This window comes from Arctopsyche grandis, chromosome 4, assembly GCF_051622035.1.
Source record: "Arctopsyche grandis isolate Sample6627 chromosome 4, ASM5162203v2, whole genome shotgun sequence".
Classification (NCBI taxonomy): Eukaryota; Metazoa; Arthropoda; class Insecta; order Trichoptera; family Hydropsychidae; genus Arctopsyche; species Arctopsyche grandis.
This window is the reverse complement of record NC_135358.1, coordinates 33790672-33808713: the sequence shown is the minus strand read 5'-3', so window position 1 is coordinate 33808713 and position 18042 is coordinate 33790672. Positions and strand designations below refer to the sequence as shown.

Here is an 18042-nt window from a genome sequence, read left to right as displayed (position 1 = left end):
AGGAATTATTTAGCTTTTTCGTCATCGAACCATCCAATTTCGTCTCCTGTTCTTTGTGAGAATTCGAATTTTCAGAAGAATCGTCTCCTTCGTTCGTAGTACAGCCTTCGTTCGCACCTCTACGCACTTCGTTATAAACACTCATTTCAATATCTTTACCACTGTCATCGTTCAATTCACTTTTTTCACGACAATCACGTACTTTGCACTTTTTAGATGATTCACTAACTTTGTCCCCATTTGTAAGCACCGACAGGTTCACTTCTTCTTTATCACATATTTTGGATAAACTATTGTTGCTATTATAAGCCATCGCATGAAAATATAATATGTACAAGTCGGCGTTATATAATAGTTGAAAAATTTTAGAATGATTATGGAAATGAATAATAAACGACTGTCTTAAAATAATTGTCAGTTATTTTTATTGAAATTAGCCGTCCTTGGTGGAAAATAACCTTCTCGGAGGACGTCTGAAAATGTACTGAAAGCGCCGTTAGAAGCTGTAGTCGGGCCGAAGATGAAATAAAGCCTCACAAGTAATCGTCTCATCGTCCCTAATAGTGACGATAGACGTCACACAGAACATACAGACACACGTGAAAATTTATGGCAGTGGCGTGCTGAAAGGTTAAATCGAGACGATATTGTCTATTGTTTTTTCTGGAAAATTTTCCTTTTCATTCGCAGTATTTATATATGAATATATTCAAAGATACTCCAATATCAAATCTACACTTTTTGTGACAGAAATTTTATATTATATTAATAGAAGTGACTGTAGGCGTCATATTGTTGTCAAGTGACAATTGTCCACAGACAATCCTAAATAATTTTAGCATCAGTCGTATTTGATGCTTGGTGCTCGACGTATGTCCGATAAAAACTTCTCTGTTTGTTTATATTACTCGCAAGATGGGCAAGCATCGGTTAAAATTACAAAATTTATTCAAAAACATACAATAAACAACATGGGATACATTTTTATAAGTAAATTGATCCGATTGTATTCCGTCCGTTGCAGCGTATTTATAGAGACGTGCCGCGTAATATTGACAACAATTATTTATTCGTAAGGGCCCTTCTATTATTATTACATTTCTCTGTATGTAATGTTTCACACGTCCCGGATCTGGTCTAATCCATTCTTACCATGTGAAGGTGGGTTCAGTGTTTAAATATGATATCAGGCATATGAGTGCCGCAGTTTTATAAGTTAAAACTCCGTTTCAACTTATAAAACTTTTTTAAAACTTTTTAAAACTTTTTTAAAGCACCTCGATGTTAGCGCACGTGATATTAGCGCGCAGTACAACTCCAGCTTAAGCTCGAGCAAAATAATTGTATTTTGTATTGTTGACTGCTCATTTAAAGTAATTTACATACCTGAGTTAACTTTTCTGCCAAAATTACATCTTACTTAAGATAAATTGGTACTTTTACAAACGCATCCATTTCATTTTCATCAATTAGATAAAATAATAATAAAATTCGGAAATTTCACCATGTGAAATTTCCAAAGTTTGTATATATAAAGTATATGAGCATTTCTCCACTTTGTTATGATTCGTCAATCAGTTATCCGTTATACGTTTGATTTCCAAATTGTTTATCGATAGAAAGAAGATTTGACACGATAATAATAAGGAAATGTCGCCATGTAAAATTTCTAAATTTTCTAAAATATACTGTACCAGTCATTGAAATCTCGTACATATGTATGTATGTATGTACATATGTATATGTTTTAGTTTTTTAGAATAGATGTTTCAAATTTATAATTATAGATTTTTTTATTGATTATAAATAATAATAATTTGCGCTCTAACTTTGGTGATGATTCAAAAACTATTTGTGATCTACGTAGAGTACCTACTACATATGTACATATGAAATTAAATTTGGAATTCGGTGATTATTCCGAAAAAAGCGATCTATCGCAAGTCACTAAAATCGCGAACATCTAGCACCCAAAATCTCCATCAATCGAAAGGCACCCACGCGAAATGGTTCCGCGACAAATCACTCACGGACTTAACACTCAACGGTTTATAGTTTTTCATCGATGCAATGACACATGTATCAAATCATATAGAGTTCTAATTAACGTGTAAATTATGATCACTGCAATTGTTTTTAAAAGTCAGATCAATTATTTTGATAAATTTGCCGATTTTCAAAAGCTTTTATTTAGTTTATAGTACCTTTTCGGTCAAATACCGATACCACCGGTATCGGAACCTTCGGTATTGTAATCCCTAGTGACGACAACAGAGTATATTACCCATATTCGTTTTTTTGACAATGTTATAATATTGTTACGTACACCGCCGAGTAGTTGCAATCGGATTAGGCCGAGTAGCATCCCAGAGACTGTGTGACCATTATAATTGGTTTCAAGGATTATATCTAGACTCTAAGTGCATGTAGGCTAAACAATGGCCGCTATTTAGTCCCTTCGCAGAAGTGACCGATACTGTGGGACTGGGTGTCCATACTGGCAATTGGAATAGAATAGGGAAGTAACCGGATGCCCAGAGAGACCTGCCCCTTATAAGGCGGTACTTGGGCGATATCAAGACATTCTGTACGGAGCACTGGCGGTGTGTGTATCTCCTTAATCACCAATAAATGCTGTGACACGACTTTGGCCTTTTACTTGGATCCTCCACCCACCCCTACGCAACAATATTGAAAATTTTTGACAATACTTTATATTGAGTGTAAAGTCCGTGAGTGATTTGTCGTGACACCCACGCGAAATATTATACTAATGAGAACTCGAGTGCCACATGTTCCGTGATAACGCATTTTGCGGAATAATCCGTTTACCAAATTTGGTGATTTTTAAATTGACAACAGTACATTCACAAGAAATTGTTTCTATATAAAAAAAAAATGTCGAAATTACAAAAAAGAACGCCCCTGATCGAAGCTGTGTCCAAGGAAACAAAAATAGACAACTAATTGACTATTGATAGCACCATGTTTGCTTTAAATTTTCGGGTGTACTTCCATCATATTATAATATAAAAGACTAGGCGAGAGCTTTATGGTAGGGTGTTTTTATGTAACGCCATGCTAGTAAATGTGAAGATCATATATACCTAATACATAGGTAAATGTGGATATTTCAGACGTATTACTGAAGATTTGGCTAGTGGTTGTAGTGTGCGTACTTTCTGGCAGACAAAGCAATTACTTGCCTAAGTATTGGTTACCATTTAATTTACGATCGTATATATCTCCTATCACGTATCTGATGGTTACGAGAATATGTCGTTCAACTGGTGAAATATTTCAATTTATATTTTACCAGTTTCAAGGTCGTGAGAGAAAATCTCATTTTCAGCAATCTGTCACACAATCTAAGGAATGTCATTATAACAATTAATATAATGTTTTACACACATAGATTATATATATATATATATATATATATATATATATATATATATATATATATATATATATATATATATATATATATATATATATATATATATATATATATATATATATATATATATTGTATTAAATCAAATTAACTTGGGCTGTTTTATGTATCCATGTATGTATGTAGTTTTTGAAATGTCAATATAAAGATTTTTTTATATTAGATTTTAAGTTTTGAAAGGAATGGGGATGAAGTCTAGGAGTGATTTGAAATAAATATTCACATTAAGCCAGAAATATGTAAATAATTCAAATTTTAATAGTATTTATATTACAAAAAACTTTTCGGTTCAACAATAACATTCAACCCCTATAATACAATAGTAAAATTGAAACAATACTTTGTGCTCTTTAACAATATATTAAGCTTTAATATTTTTTTTAAATGTATGTAGGTATTTATAGTTTTTTCTATATATTATGAAATATATATGTATATGTATGATATAATAATAATAATGATTTGAGCTTCAGATTGATTTGTTAAATACATGATTAAGCTCAAACATAAAATTAATATTCTTAATATTGATAAACTTTCATTGATTGTAATAATTGTATTATAATATTTATGCTATATTACTATATATTTAAGCGTCGAAATATGGAAGTATTAGATAGATTGTTTTAAAAATGGCTGTTAAAAATAGTTTTCGCTAATTATTAATATCAAAACCAAGAAAGATCATCATAATAATTATAAAAAATTTAATCTGAAAATTTTGTATAATATTGGTATAGAAAAATGCTTACATACATATTTAATATGATTGCTGATCGACAAGGAAGTTGAAAATAATTTTAAATTTCACCTCACAAACAATTAAATACCCTGAATATTTCTTACAAATCAACAGTGGCGTAGTTAGAACTTGCAAACATGTCATTTTTCTGACATACATATGTATGTATGTAAATATGTTATTCAAGTATTGAATCATTAATAAACTTCATATTCAAATTTTGCAATGAGTTGCAGGTGAAGATAAAATTTAAAATATGTTTTGGTTACGCCGCTGTAAATTAATTATTAAATATCACACGTTCAATGGAGTTACATAATTTTTAATAATATTTATTAACGAATCGATTTAATACAATTTTTGATTACGAAAAATCAGTACAGAATGTTATAAAGAGATTAAAATTAATATTTCCTTTAATACTAGGCACAAAAGTATTTCACACATCCTTAATGAATTATAGAAAGAGAGCACTTAAATAAGATACCACATCCTGGGACTGATTTATGCCACTTTTCAAGTGCAGTCTTTTGAAAATTGCCACACTCCAAACCAAAGATGTTAAAGATTTTCTACATACAAAAATCTGCTATTTTTTATTATGCAAGTAACACACAAAAGTCTCAGACTATGATGTGAACAAAAATATGTTATGTATTACAGTAATAATACAGACTAAAAGTAAATATTGAGATATGCTTTCGTTATTTGTATTTGATTACATTCTATTATTCAAAAGTGCATTTAAAAAAACAATCCAAAATCCAAGTGATTGTATTATCGATGTGCATTATTTTATCTGAATACTTTAAAATAATTTTTGTGTATTTAAAAATATCTTTTTACTCGGAGATTTTAAACATTATAATATTTTATAATTTGATATCTACATATGTATGTATAAGATATTATTATATTATGTATATTATCGATAACAATAATTTGAATTGATATCAACCAACTTTCCACAATTCACAGCAGATAATATATTTGTAAAACAGTGAAGATTATTTTGAAACCATTATAAACAATTGATTTTATAATACTATATATTTTCGAAAAGCTTTATCGTTGATATATTTGTCGATACGAATATAAGATTGTGTATAATCACTGATATATTCATTAAAAATGCTTTTTAAAGAAGAACTAAAATGTTTATATTGTAGATAAATGCCATAGGTATCATATTTATGAACCTATGTGTGTAAATTGTGGTATAAAATTATACCCCATAAAGTTAATTAATTAAATGGTGTCAAAATATTCGATAATACCAAGTTCAGTATAACATACATATTAGGTTATATTGTATATACATATGTATGTATATTTATATACAGTGGCGGACTGGCCATACAAGCGAACATGCCCGATGGCATGTGGGCCCCACTATCTGTTGGGCCCTCAGTAAAATTAAATAACTTTTTAATTATTTCACGTGTGTAAAAATTTATAGGATATTGCACTTTGGGACCTAAAGTTTGGGCATTTCAACAAAACAAATTTCTTACGATATACACAAACAACTAATACCTGCTTTAATAGCCCGAGGATCGGTTAACTTTTTTTTATTAGGCTCGAAATGTAAGTTTCAACATTTGCGTGGGCCCTTTTGCCGGGCTTATTTCCAACCTGAAGATTATGCATATACCAATACCTATGTAATAACTACCTACTGAAATAAACAAATTTCCGTGAATAATATAAACTGAATTGCTTAAAACAATTTTGATAGGACGATTCATCATCAACCAGCGATTTAAATTTACTTCATACTTTCAAAATAACATTTGAATATGCTTCGACGATATAGTAAGATTTAAATACACAATTTTAAACAGTTTCCGAATATAAAATCTATTCCTAATCTAGATACATCCATGTATATAGAAATATAGGATAGGGGCCCCCTCCCCAAAATCCCGATTTTCGATTAACATTAATTGAAAATATTATGCATTTTTTTCAGGGACGTAATTTGGGGGGAGGCATATGGGGGCACTCGCCCCCCCTAAATTAAGGAATAGTGTGAATATTATGAATTCAATTATTAATGAGATACTATGGATCTACGTTTATTTCTTAGAAAATAAAATTCAAAACAAGTATATTTTGGTTTTTAAGTGCGCCTTGGATAAAATTCTTAGAAATTGTTCATCCTTTAGAGCGAATCGTAAGAAAGGTCCCCTTTATTTTATTTTGTCTCAAAAATAGATGTGTAACGTTTATTTTTCTGAATGTCTCAAATTTTCGCATGATCACAAAACTTTATCTATTGTTATTACATACATATATATGTACATAGATAAAGTGAAAAGATATTCGGTAGAAATTAAGATAGTTTTTTAGTGACTCAGTTAGATGGTCGATTTTTGTTGATCATGTGAAGATTTTTGGAAAAAAATTTTCGCCTGCGGCGCTTTTTTCGCTTTCTACATAATATTTTTTTAAAAATAAGCTTATTTTTTTCATATTTTATAACTCAATAAGGTGTATGGAAAGAATATTTTACATTTTTATTCCGATATAAAAAATATTTTTTGAAAAAAAATTCAATTTGACCAATCTTTGCCTGCCCCCCAAGAAAAAGCTGAAATGACGTCCCTGAGTGTTTTCTACCGAAAGTAAAAGCCGCTTTTATGCCGCATTCTTTTATGATGCATTCTATTTACCTAGGACAAGAGTTAAAACGAAATATACAATGTAATTTATGGAACTATTTTGCTTTTGCCATTTTTCTTGTACCTAAATTTGTTTATTCCCATTTTTGAAAAGAAAATTTTGTTATATGGGGGGGGGGGGGGGGGACAAATTTTTTTAACCCTGGGTGGGCCCCCTTTGACTCCTGGCATGCACTAATTTCAGTCCCAGTCCGCCACTGTTTATATAGATTTCTCGTCAAATTTAGGATTATTAATCGCTCTCCGACAGCCTCCTAGACTTTTTCTTTTTACTATCCTTTAATAATATTTCATCTGGAAGAGTCTCCCTTGAGCCTTTTTGACCATTATCGACGCACTAAAAAAAGATAATATTTATCGTTAATTACTGATAGGTGATAAAATACTTGGGTTTATGGACAAACATTCTTACATCAGCTATTGTAATCCTCTGTGAGTGAATTTGATCTGGTCTACGCCAAGGCATTAAGCGTGGATTTTCCGAGCTGCTTTTCCAATTTGGGTAAGCTAGAGCCGCTTTTTCCAATTTCCTGGCTAATTTTGGTGCCAAGCTTTGGGTCACAGTGTTGACTAACCATGCAGGAAGGCGTCCTTGAGGATCTGTTTGGGATACGTATCCTAACATGCTACCTCCTCCTGGTCTTACTCGCACAACAAAACCAGTCATATGCGATATAGCCCTGAAATTCAATCATAAATGTTTATTTTGTGAATAAAAATAATGAATTTATACTTCACTTTATTGTAATACCTAATATATCCTTTCCTTGGAGGATAGTTTTTATGGAAGACGGAATGATTGAGGATCATTTGTTCAGTTCCAGTGTCAAGCCACGATCTTTGGAGAACGAAGTCGCGATTTTTCAACGGTGAAGGACATGACACTGAAAAAGTACGTACATATATTATTAATGTTATCACTAAATACATATAAGCCTCCATAATCTATTTAGTCACTCGATAACATGGCGGCAGTACCATAAACCAACCGTTTGTATTTATTTTATGAGACATGAAAAAGATGTTTTAAATTTTCATTCATATTTATTTTGGTAAGTAATAACCATTCATGTGTATATGTACGAGGATTATCATCAAACTTTGAAACAACGACTCACTGATCTACTTCCATTTATTGCCCATATAAATGGAAGTAGATTTATTGAATTTTCGAATGTGGAAATTTGAATATTGAATATTGAAGTTGAACGTTTATTTCATAAACATTCAACAAGACTATGATAAGTCGAAAAATTTACTCAATAATATGCAATAGTTGATTCTTTTATTGATTTTTTTTTTTTGGAACTCCAAAAACACTGTTCAACACGAAAAATGGTTCAGAGACGAGATATAACTTTTCTTATAGATTTTTCTATATCTTGGTGTTGTTCGGTCGATGTCTCAAAATCTGTATTAAATGTGGGAAAAAATCCCAAATGAAAAACGTACTTTTGACTTTTGATTTGAACTGGACGACTACTTAGAGAGATTTGAAAGCTGAAAAGTACTACAAATGAAAGATAAAATACCCTACTATAGATTCCAAAATTCATTTTGAACAGGAAATTGACAGATTTTGAGAAATCGACCGAACAACACCAAGATATAGAAAAATCGCGCGATTTAAAATACACATATATCTCCAAATCTCGAACCAATCAACATTTTTTATTACCAGATTCGTGTTCACTGGGCATAGATCTATAAGAAAAGTCATATCTCGCCTCTGAATCAAAGAAAAATCGTCATTTGTCGAACAGTGTAATTTATTGTAAAAATAGCATAGCCTATTTTTCATAAACAAAAATGAAAATTATATCTCAACTATATATAGTAAAGAAAAATACTAAAAATTTTTTTTTCAGTAAAATGAGAGCCACTCTAATACTAAATACATATTATTATTTACTGACTAATAAAAGATTGCGTCACACACAATACATTTTTTCCACGAAAGAAATAATCTAAAATACAAAAATTAGATTATCGTCAACCCACTCTAAAATGTTAAATAAAATGACTAAATATACAATGATTTCAAACTGCAAACGATGACCTTGAAAACAACATTATTGATTGTGCCGCAATAAAATTTAACATTGATCACATAAAACAATATCAATTTAATATTTTGTCAGTTTTTATAATACCTAAAATACATATGTATGTATATGTACAAACACACATACAGATACAGATAGAATTTTTCGATATTTGAACAATACAATCGCATTTCTATAATCATGCTTCAATTCTAAACGGACGCCATTATTTATTCTGCCAAAACGAAAAATTGCACCATTTTAGGATTTAAAAATCAAAATTCAAACCACTACACCCTGTCAATAAAATGGCAAGCAGACGTTAAATCAAACCATTATAAAATAAAATTTTGAAATTTTAATCATTAACCATTGAACAAAATAAACAGACAGTGTAAACCGTAGTCAAAAGTTGAACCGAGCACACAAGGAACCAGGTCAAACGAGCGATCGATACACGCATTACGAAATATATGTATGTAGACGTATATGAAATATATGACGCTTGTGTATTTACTGGCATAGTATCCGACATCGTTGTTGATGTTGATGTAGCCGATGTCTTCGGAGCAGAGCATATGGGTGTCCCAATGCGGCCTGTAGAGAGGATCGTGCAGCACGTCGTAGAGGGTGTTCGGCTCCACGGCCGGGAAGTTGGCGACCACCTTGACCAGGTTGAGGCCTCCTCCTCCTCCTCCATGGTGAGGGTCTGGCCTGGTCCATACGTGAACTCCGCCCTTGTCGTAGTCTGGTCTCCAGCCTCGGTGCTCGTCGATGAGCCGCTTCAGCCGGGTGAAGTCGCCGTCGTCGGCCACCCTCACCACCCCGACCTCCATGTGGGGGTGCACCCCAGACCCACACTCATCACCTACACCCACACCCAGGCAACATCACCTTCTACTGTTCCACTCTCTCTCTCTCTCCACCACCACCGTACGAACGGCTAGATTAGATATGGGACACACGGAGGGATAACCGTAGGCTTGCGTGCCGCTCGTTAACTCTTCTACCGAGTCTCCCCTCTACGGATCTGGTTCGATTTGTGAACGAGGTATATATGTATGTATGTACGTATGTACTGCAAATGAAATGCAAGAGTGCAAAATAATCATATTTTATTTTATTTTATTTTATTGTTACAAATCAATATACACTCGTCATTACAGATTTGCTCCAATGCGACGGGTGTACGTCAACGAAATACAGAATACATAAACAATCAGAAATCAGAAATACAGTAATACATATACAATCAGAATATATGGCATATAACAATTAATCAGAAATAATAATCATAGAGACATCTACGGATTATTTTTAGATTTTTTTTTTGTATACAATTTTTATACATATAATAAATACGAAATTATAGAGATATCTATAGATTTCAGATTACTGTGTATAATTATTACAAATTATACACAGGCAGATTTTTGTGACAGCAGGATTAGATCTGATACCAATTTTCAGGAACCGTTTCAGCAATGATCAGATAAAATTGGCAAACTCTGATAGAGAAACGATCGATTTGGAGTCACAAAACCCCCCAAATCTAACCAACAGATGGCGAGGACTCGAACCTTTGATCTGAGTGGTGCTAAATATATACGCTACCACTAAGCCAAACTGCCATATGACTTCAAACTCCTTTTGCAACATTTTTTACTCGTTTATACTTTCTTGTACATATATACATACGGGTGTACCTCACGGGACTGAAAGTGAAAAGGTCGAAAAAGTAAATATCGGAAGGCAAAGATCGAGAATCGAAAGATCTTAAGTCGAAAGATCAAAAACAAAGGTGTATGGTAAACGGTACTATGTATATATATATATATATATATATATATATATATATATATATATATATATATATATATATATATATATATATATATATATATATATAATGGGTCTACCTCACGGGACCGAAAGTGAAACACCCGAAAACGCAAATATCGAAAGGCAAAGATCGAAAATCGAAAGATCTTAAGTCGAAAGATAAAAAAAGGTCTCTCCCCCCATCGTACATACTCGCTTAATTTGCGCGAGCAAGATACAACAGGAACAAGAGGAACAGGCTTTTCCTCCCGTATTCTGCGCGCGCACATTAATATGGGAGGAAAAGCCTGTTCCTCTTGTTCCTGTTGTATCCTGCTCGCGCAAATTAAGTGAATATGTACCGTTTACCATGCACCCTGTTTTATCTTTCGACTTAAGATCTTTCGATTTTCGATCTTTGCTTTCTGATATTTGCGTTTTCGGTAATTTCACATTCCGGAACGTCACGGAGACCGACACGGACACATGTATCCCTTATACAGTGCCGGCCTTACACCCGATAGCGCCCTCAGGCAATTTTTTCAAAACACCCTTAGAAAGAACTTTTGCCTTTGGTGCTCTAATCTAAATTTTTTAATGGATTTTGGCGCATCGTTCGGCGCCCTAACTTATTTGGCGCCCTCGGGCGCCACCCGACCTAGCCCCCCCCCTAAAACCGGCACTGCCCTTATATTTTATTTATTTATTTATATATATTTTAGCTATCAAGCTAATTTAAAAAAAAAATACATCTTAATTATTATACTTAACTCTAAAATTTATAATTAACTTATATGTACTGTCCCTCACAGAGGTGTCTCTTCGCACCTCGCAGGAATGCATCCATGTTTTTAGCAGACCTGACGCACTCAGGGAGGGCATTATACATGAGCACACCCCTGTGAAAAACACCCCCAGCCGTCTTATTCTTTCTTACTCTACTTACAACTAGTTTGTCCTTATTTCTAGTATAAAAACTATGTTTATCTCTATTCCTTATTATATAATCATCAAAATACTTAGGTAATAACTTATGATCTAACTTATAAACAAAAGACAATGTACTAATATTTAGACTAATTCTAATACTCATCCATCCTAATTCATCTAACATACTTCCAATACTCTTAAATCTACTCACATTCAAAATAGCTCTCATAGCTTTATTCTGTATTTTTTGCATTTTTTCTAAATCTTGGCCACTAAACAAATTAAGCACAGTGGCACAATAAACCACATGTGGCAAGACAATTGAATTAAACACTAAAATTTTACTTTTTTTACTTAAAATATTTCTTAATCTACATAATACACCAACTTTTCTAGCCATTTTTTTTATTATATAGTCAGCGTGCATTTTAAAATTTAGTCCTGAATCTATGTATACACCTAAGTATTTTATATTTTCAACTTTTTCAATTAACTTATCATCAATTCTAATTTCATTCAATATATTTTTATTTTTACCATTCAACCACATCATTTTTGTTTTATTCACATTCAACTTTAATTTATTTTCACACAACCAGTCATTCACATAATTTAATTCTATATTTAAAATCTCAGACATTACATCAACATTCTTTCCAATTATATATATCAATGTATCATCTGCAAACAAATGTATTTTACACATCTTAATTACCTTAACAATATCGTTTATATATAATATAAATAATAAGGGTCCCAATTTGGACCCTTGCGGCACTCCATGAGGTGTTACAAATTCAGAGGATAACACCTTATCAATTTTTACTCTTTGCCTTCTATTATTTAAGTATGATTGAAGCCACTTTATATTATAAAATTAAAAAAAACACACCACTGGAGAATTTTTTCATCAAGACATTCCAATATAATAGAATTTGTACGAAATACCAAAACTATGAATGTCCTAGTCTTTATTTCTTATGGAATATTATTACATACAGGGGATTTTTTTCCCCGAAATATACCAATATTAGTGTAATTAAGTGCTGCTGCGCAAACTGCATTAATATTTCTATATCGAAGCTGTAATGTATATTTAGCAATTTTTATTTTTAACAATGGGATCACCGCGTCAATTTTAGAATTTTAATCTTGAATTACATAAATAGAATAGTAGCTAATAATTTACTAATTGCGAATTTTGTTATTTTAGTGTATTTCTTTCATTTTTGGAGCCCCTTTCATGCATGAGGTGCAATTTCATACGGCGTCTTGGATCCTCTGCCCCCCCACAATTATATACATCTTCCTGAAATTGTGTTATTTTCATGGCTATGGATTTGGATTTGGAGTCGAAAAGTCGTGACTTTCTGATGGGAATTGGAGTCGTTAAAAATTCGAACGATCCCAGCATTTACTTATTTTTACTTTATAATTTATATGAATATTAAATTACTAACGAAGAGTGACTCGTTAATAACCAATGTACATATGTATGCAGTGCTGAGACACAGTATTTATATTTTTCATGTTTAGGTCAAATTGAGAAGAGGCCTGATATTTGATAAATCTGTCAAATCTAAATACGTACATTTTGTAGGTTTATACATATGTATGTTTATGTATTAATAAATAAAAATTCAAAATACTACAGAGAAATTCGAAAATTAGCTCAATCGGAAAAAATCTATTTTATATTTTAAAATTTTCAAAATTGGAATCGTAGTCGGAGTCAGATTTTGGAAAAATATCAAATACCTGGTAATTTGTCAAAAATTTGCAATACATATAATAAATAAGTTTGCAAAAGAATTCCATATATTAAATTTCATTTAATGCAGTTTTATTTCTATTTTCATATTTTACCAGAAAACAGTAACTTTTTTGACATTACTTTGTCCAAAGGTGCAACTGGGAAAATATAATTAGTAAAAAATAAAAACCAAAGGAATAATCTAAAATTGACAGTTAGCTGAAATACGTTTCTGAAGAATTATGCTTAAAAAAAAGGTTATTTATCTCTGTGTCCACAGTTATGAATGAAAAATCAATAGCGATGCTCCACTTCTACCCGCGAATTTCCCGTCAAATATGAACGATTTTCAAGCTTTCATAAATTATAACATTAGGAAAATGAGTTTACTCTTCGATTAAAAACTTTTTATCGCATTTTTATCACATTACCTAGGTATAATATTTTTTATCACTCAGTTTATTGAACTCTGAATGTCAATAAGTTATGTATTATCCGAAATAACTACAATATACATACATATATCTGTATATGACAAATAAACGATATTGGAAAATAATTGTAATATTTAACACAATATTTAAATATTCGTTTTTACCATTTACAATATTAGACAGACACTTATGTATATTTGCATGGTTTTACATTTTATTAATGAGTGTGTGTTTACAATTTATAAAATACACTACGCCAAACCATATGTATGATATGTAAATTGTGTTTACCCTACTTACATTATCTTATCAACTTTTCGAACTGCACAGGACTAAATTTCCGTACGCAATTAGGCATTTATTTGCAATTGCTAATCTCTACTTATATAGTGAGCTTAAATGTTTATCGAGCTACGTATTATTTTCAGAATTGAATCGTGAATGAAAATATTACCTACGCACGCAATAATAATGTTTTTACAAATTAGTGATAATCTTTATTAGAACGATAAAACGTTTGCTGCTTTAGCATTGTTTTAATGTTACATCGATCTCGTTTTCTTACTAATTGATTAAGGTTTAAATAAATTTCAAAATTTAGCTTGAAATATCATTTAAAAATTCTTATACTTCTTTTCGGGACTAACACAAAATTATTGAATGTATATGTATTATATTTTAATAATAAAATCAAATATCACTTTTTTTTTTGTATAAAACATGTGAAAGTTTTATGAAGTTCGTTTGTTCTGGATGAAACTTAACTACATAATACATTTTGTGTTTAGATTTATGTCGAGAGGATTGCATTTCTAAACTTGAAAGCCTTTTCTACATATTGTGACCAAGTTTATTTCTGTGTTCGTTTTTGAGTGCCTTGAATGTTCGTGTTTATCAATGAGTGCTTTGTCACAAGAAAAAATCTAATAAAAATTTGGACAGAAGGAAAAGTTGAACAAACGACTCACCGAAATAAATTCGTTTAACAAACTAAACGAATAAATGATAAATACAAATCATTTCTTCGTTTAGTTGGCTTAAGCAAGGGACCTTCGCTAAGCAAGGGACGACTTTTTCGATTAAAATTTTATCTCATAAACATTTTTAAAAGCTTCTATTTAGTTTAACTAGTATATGCCTCATTTGTCCTCTTTTCGGTTAGTAACTTCCGATCGTCAAATCAATCTGATATTTTATTTACTTAATATTTTTGCCAAAGATTTTTTCATAATCATAATATTATAGATACACACGTGTTTTAAATTACATTTTTATATAATAAATATATTGCGAAACACAAATATATTTATATATGCGTTTTACTGAAAGTAATTAGGATTCACTCACTCAATCTGTTGAAAATTGACGATCCGTTTTTGAATGTATGGAGGATGAACGAATGAGACGACTGGCATGTTAATGCACGTGTTTATTATATGACAGCTGAAGACAGAGTGAGTAGCGGCTCTCCGAACCCAGCCGGGTTGGTCCCCACTCGCAGGAAAGCAACCAAACTCGACCATGTCGTATAAGCGAGCCGCCACATCACTCCCCCCCCCAGCATCAGCGATACCAAAATTACAAAGAAACAAATTTTACAAAAGAAAAAAAATATTAAGTGGGGAGAAAAAAAAATGTTGACGTGGGTCATCCGCTGTATAGGTGTACCGCCCTGAATGGTCGGTACATTCGAGGGCGGTGACGTCGCGAGCAGGACGGTGGGTGGTCCGATGGTCGCGCCGATGCGATGCTGCGGCGGCGCCGCTCTTCCGAGGCTGATGTCGGTTGGTGGGGCGGCGGGGGCGGCAGGGGCATCGATGTGGTTGATGATACTCCGAGCTGGACTGTGAGTCGTTGTGGCTCGTGGAGGTGTTGTAGCGCTACCGCCCGTCTCGGCGTGACGACGCTCGTGGGGACGGACGGGGCCTTGATGATGATGATGATGATGGTGCTGAGGTGGTGTATGTCTTGTGGTGCTGGATGACCGTTCTATGTGTACTGGATCGCGCATGACTCCACATCCAGCTGTCAAGATCGTCGTCTCATTCGCTCCCCCATTTTTTTAAGCACCTGTCATCGACGTTGTGGCTGGACGTCGGTAGGTAGGTAGGTAGCCGTGTCTGCTCGTTTATTGTCACCCGCGGGCCGCGGCGTGCTGTGTTGATGGTGATGGGGGCGCGGCGGGGCAGGGATGAGCGGCATGTTGAAATTGATCGAGGCTGCGTGGCTCGATGTCGGGGGTCACCAGTATGGAGGATGAACGAATGAGACGACTGGCATGTTAATGCACGTGTTTATTATATGACAGCTGAAGACAGAGTGAGTAGCGGCTCTCCGAACCCAGCCGGGTTGGTCCCCACTCGCAGGAAAGCAACCAAACTCGACCATGTCGTATAAGCGAGCCGCCACAAATGTTAAAATAATTTACACGAATTTATATTTTAAATGTCAATGATTCCTAGTAATCATATATAATTTGCCTTACTTGTTGTGCCCACAGGACTCCCCTAGTTATAACGAAGAGGAAGAGAGAAAGAGAGAGAGAGAGAGAGTGGTGGGCCCTAGGCGCATTTGAAATTTGAGGTCCTCACTTCACTAAAAAAAGTTCTTTATAAGGAGGTATTTAGACCATATCAAGACATTCTGGACGGAGCACTGCCAGTGCGTGTATCTTCTTAATCACCAATAAATGCTGTGAAAGGACTTTGGTCTTTAACTCGGATCCTCCACCCACCTCTACGCAACAGTACTATTATAAAATACTTACTAAAATAGGCATTAATTCCATTAATTCTTGGCTTACGGACATATCGTGGACAACGATATTAATTTGCAAGTTATAAATTTTAGTAGCAAAGGCCCATTTCGGGGCCCCCAAGCATACGCTTATTTTCAATGTATAATAAACCGGCGCTTGGTACATATGTATAAATGAATGAGTGCTACTCACAAAAAAAATTAAATGCATGTAGCAGCTCTACGACATGGTCGAGTTTCGGTCACCATCCTGCGAGCAGGGACCAACTCGGCCATACTACTCGCCACTGATTTACTTCCTTCCCAACCGTCATAATAAACAGCCGTGTGCAAAAAACTCCGTCGTTTCATTCCCTACGCCCCCATATGCATAATGTCCCGATGTAATTTTTTTATTTCTCTACGGTTCATTTATAGCACATTAACACTATGAAACATTATAATAATGAAATATCTTCATTTTAAATGTAAAAAAATAAGGAAACATTGATAAAACACATTAAATGATTGGGTCTACCTCACGGGACCGAAAGTGAAATGGTCAAAAAAGTAAATATCGGAAGGCAAAGATCAAAAAAAGAAGGGTGCATGGTAAACGGTACTATGTATATATAATATATATCAAAGGCATGCGGTCAAATTATCTCTCTTTTTGTCATGTAGGCGGGGTAGGAAGTGTTGACCGTATCCCAGCCTAACGAAACACTGTTGTGCTTGTTTTAAGTTGTTTTATTGTTTGCCTAAATATTGTACAAGTGTATTAGAATATTTGAGGAAGTTTCTCAAAGCGGCTATTGGCTGCTGACTGGTGTCGTGCGGCTGCTGGATCTGTAATGTGTCGTTGCTCTGGATCCGGCTGAGTTGCAAGCGTTCTTCCATTGTAGGGTAGTGTAGTGGTAGCTGGATGTCGACTGCTGAAGTCTGACTGGTTGTTGTTGACTCGTGGTGGCTGTTGGAGCTTGACTGGTTGTCAATGTAGCATGGTCTGCTGCTGTGTGTTGACTGAAGTTGTCTGGGTTGGATCTCCTTTTATATTGTTTTTGGGGATCCACGTGACTTGTTTTACTGGCGATTGTTTCTGAGAACCGCAGGTGGTGTTTACTGGGTTTGCTTCTTGGAAGTACACGTGTGCAAGTTATGCGAGGAATGTGGTTCGTTGTTAGGGTGGAATATTCTCGAATATATGGCGTCGTTCCACTCGATTTAGTTTTTATCGCCCTTTGTTCCAGTGAGTCTGGATGTTTGTTCAATGGGTTACAATGTAGTTGTTGTTTGTGCACTTTAATGGGTGCAGGTGTTCTTCAACTTCGCGTCGTTCTGCTTGATTTGTTGGGGTGGAAGTTTCTCGACTCGAGATGACGTCAATGGTTGAGCGTGAGAAATGTATTCTCCGTCGCAATAGATGTTTCGATTGCGGTG

At 33.7% G+C, this 18042-nt stretch overlaps 2 protein-coding genes across 2 annotated transcripts in view; both read right to left on the bottom strand.

Annotated features, from left to right (window-relative positions):
• Positions 1–18042, bottom strand: part of LOC143911157 (uncharacterized) — a 369714-nt gene that overhangs the window by 143145 nt on the left and 208527 nt on the right. The gene's annotated exons all lie outside the window — the stretch shown is intronic.
• LOC143911163 (START domain-containing protein 10-like) lies at positions 6404–9843 on the bottom strand. Its single transcript, XM_077429929.1, has 4 exons — positions 9446–9843; positions 7635–7767; positions 7296–7563; positions 6404–7220 (listed from the first exon to the last, which is right to left on the bottom strand). The coding sequence occupies exons 1-4, from the start codon at positions 9762–9764 to the stop codon at positions 7116–7118; spliced, it is 825 nt and encodes a 274-aa protein (XP_077286055.1). The 5' UTR covers positions 9765–9843; the 3' UTR covers positions 6404–7115.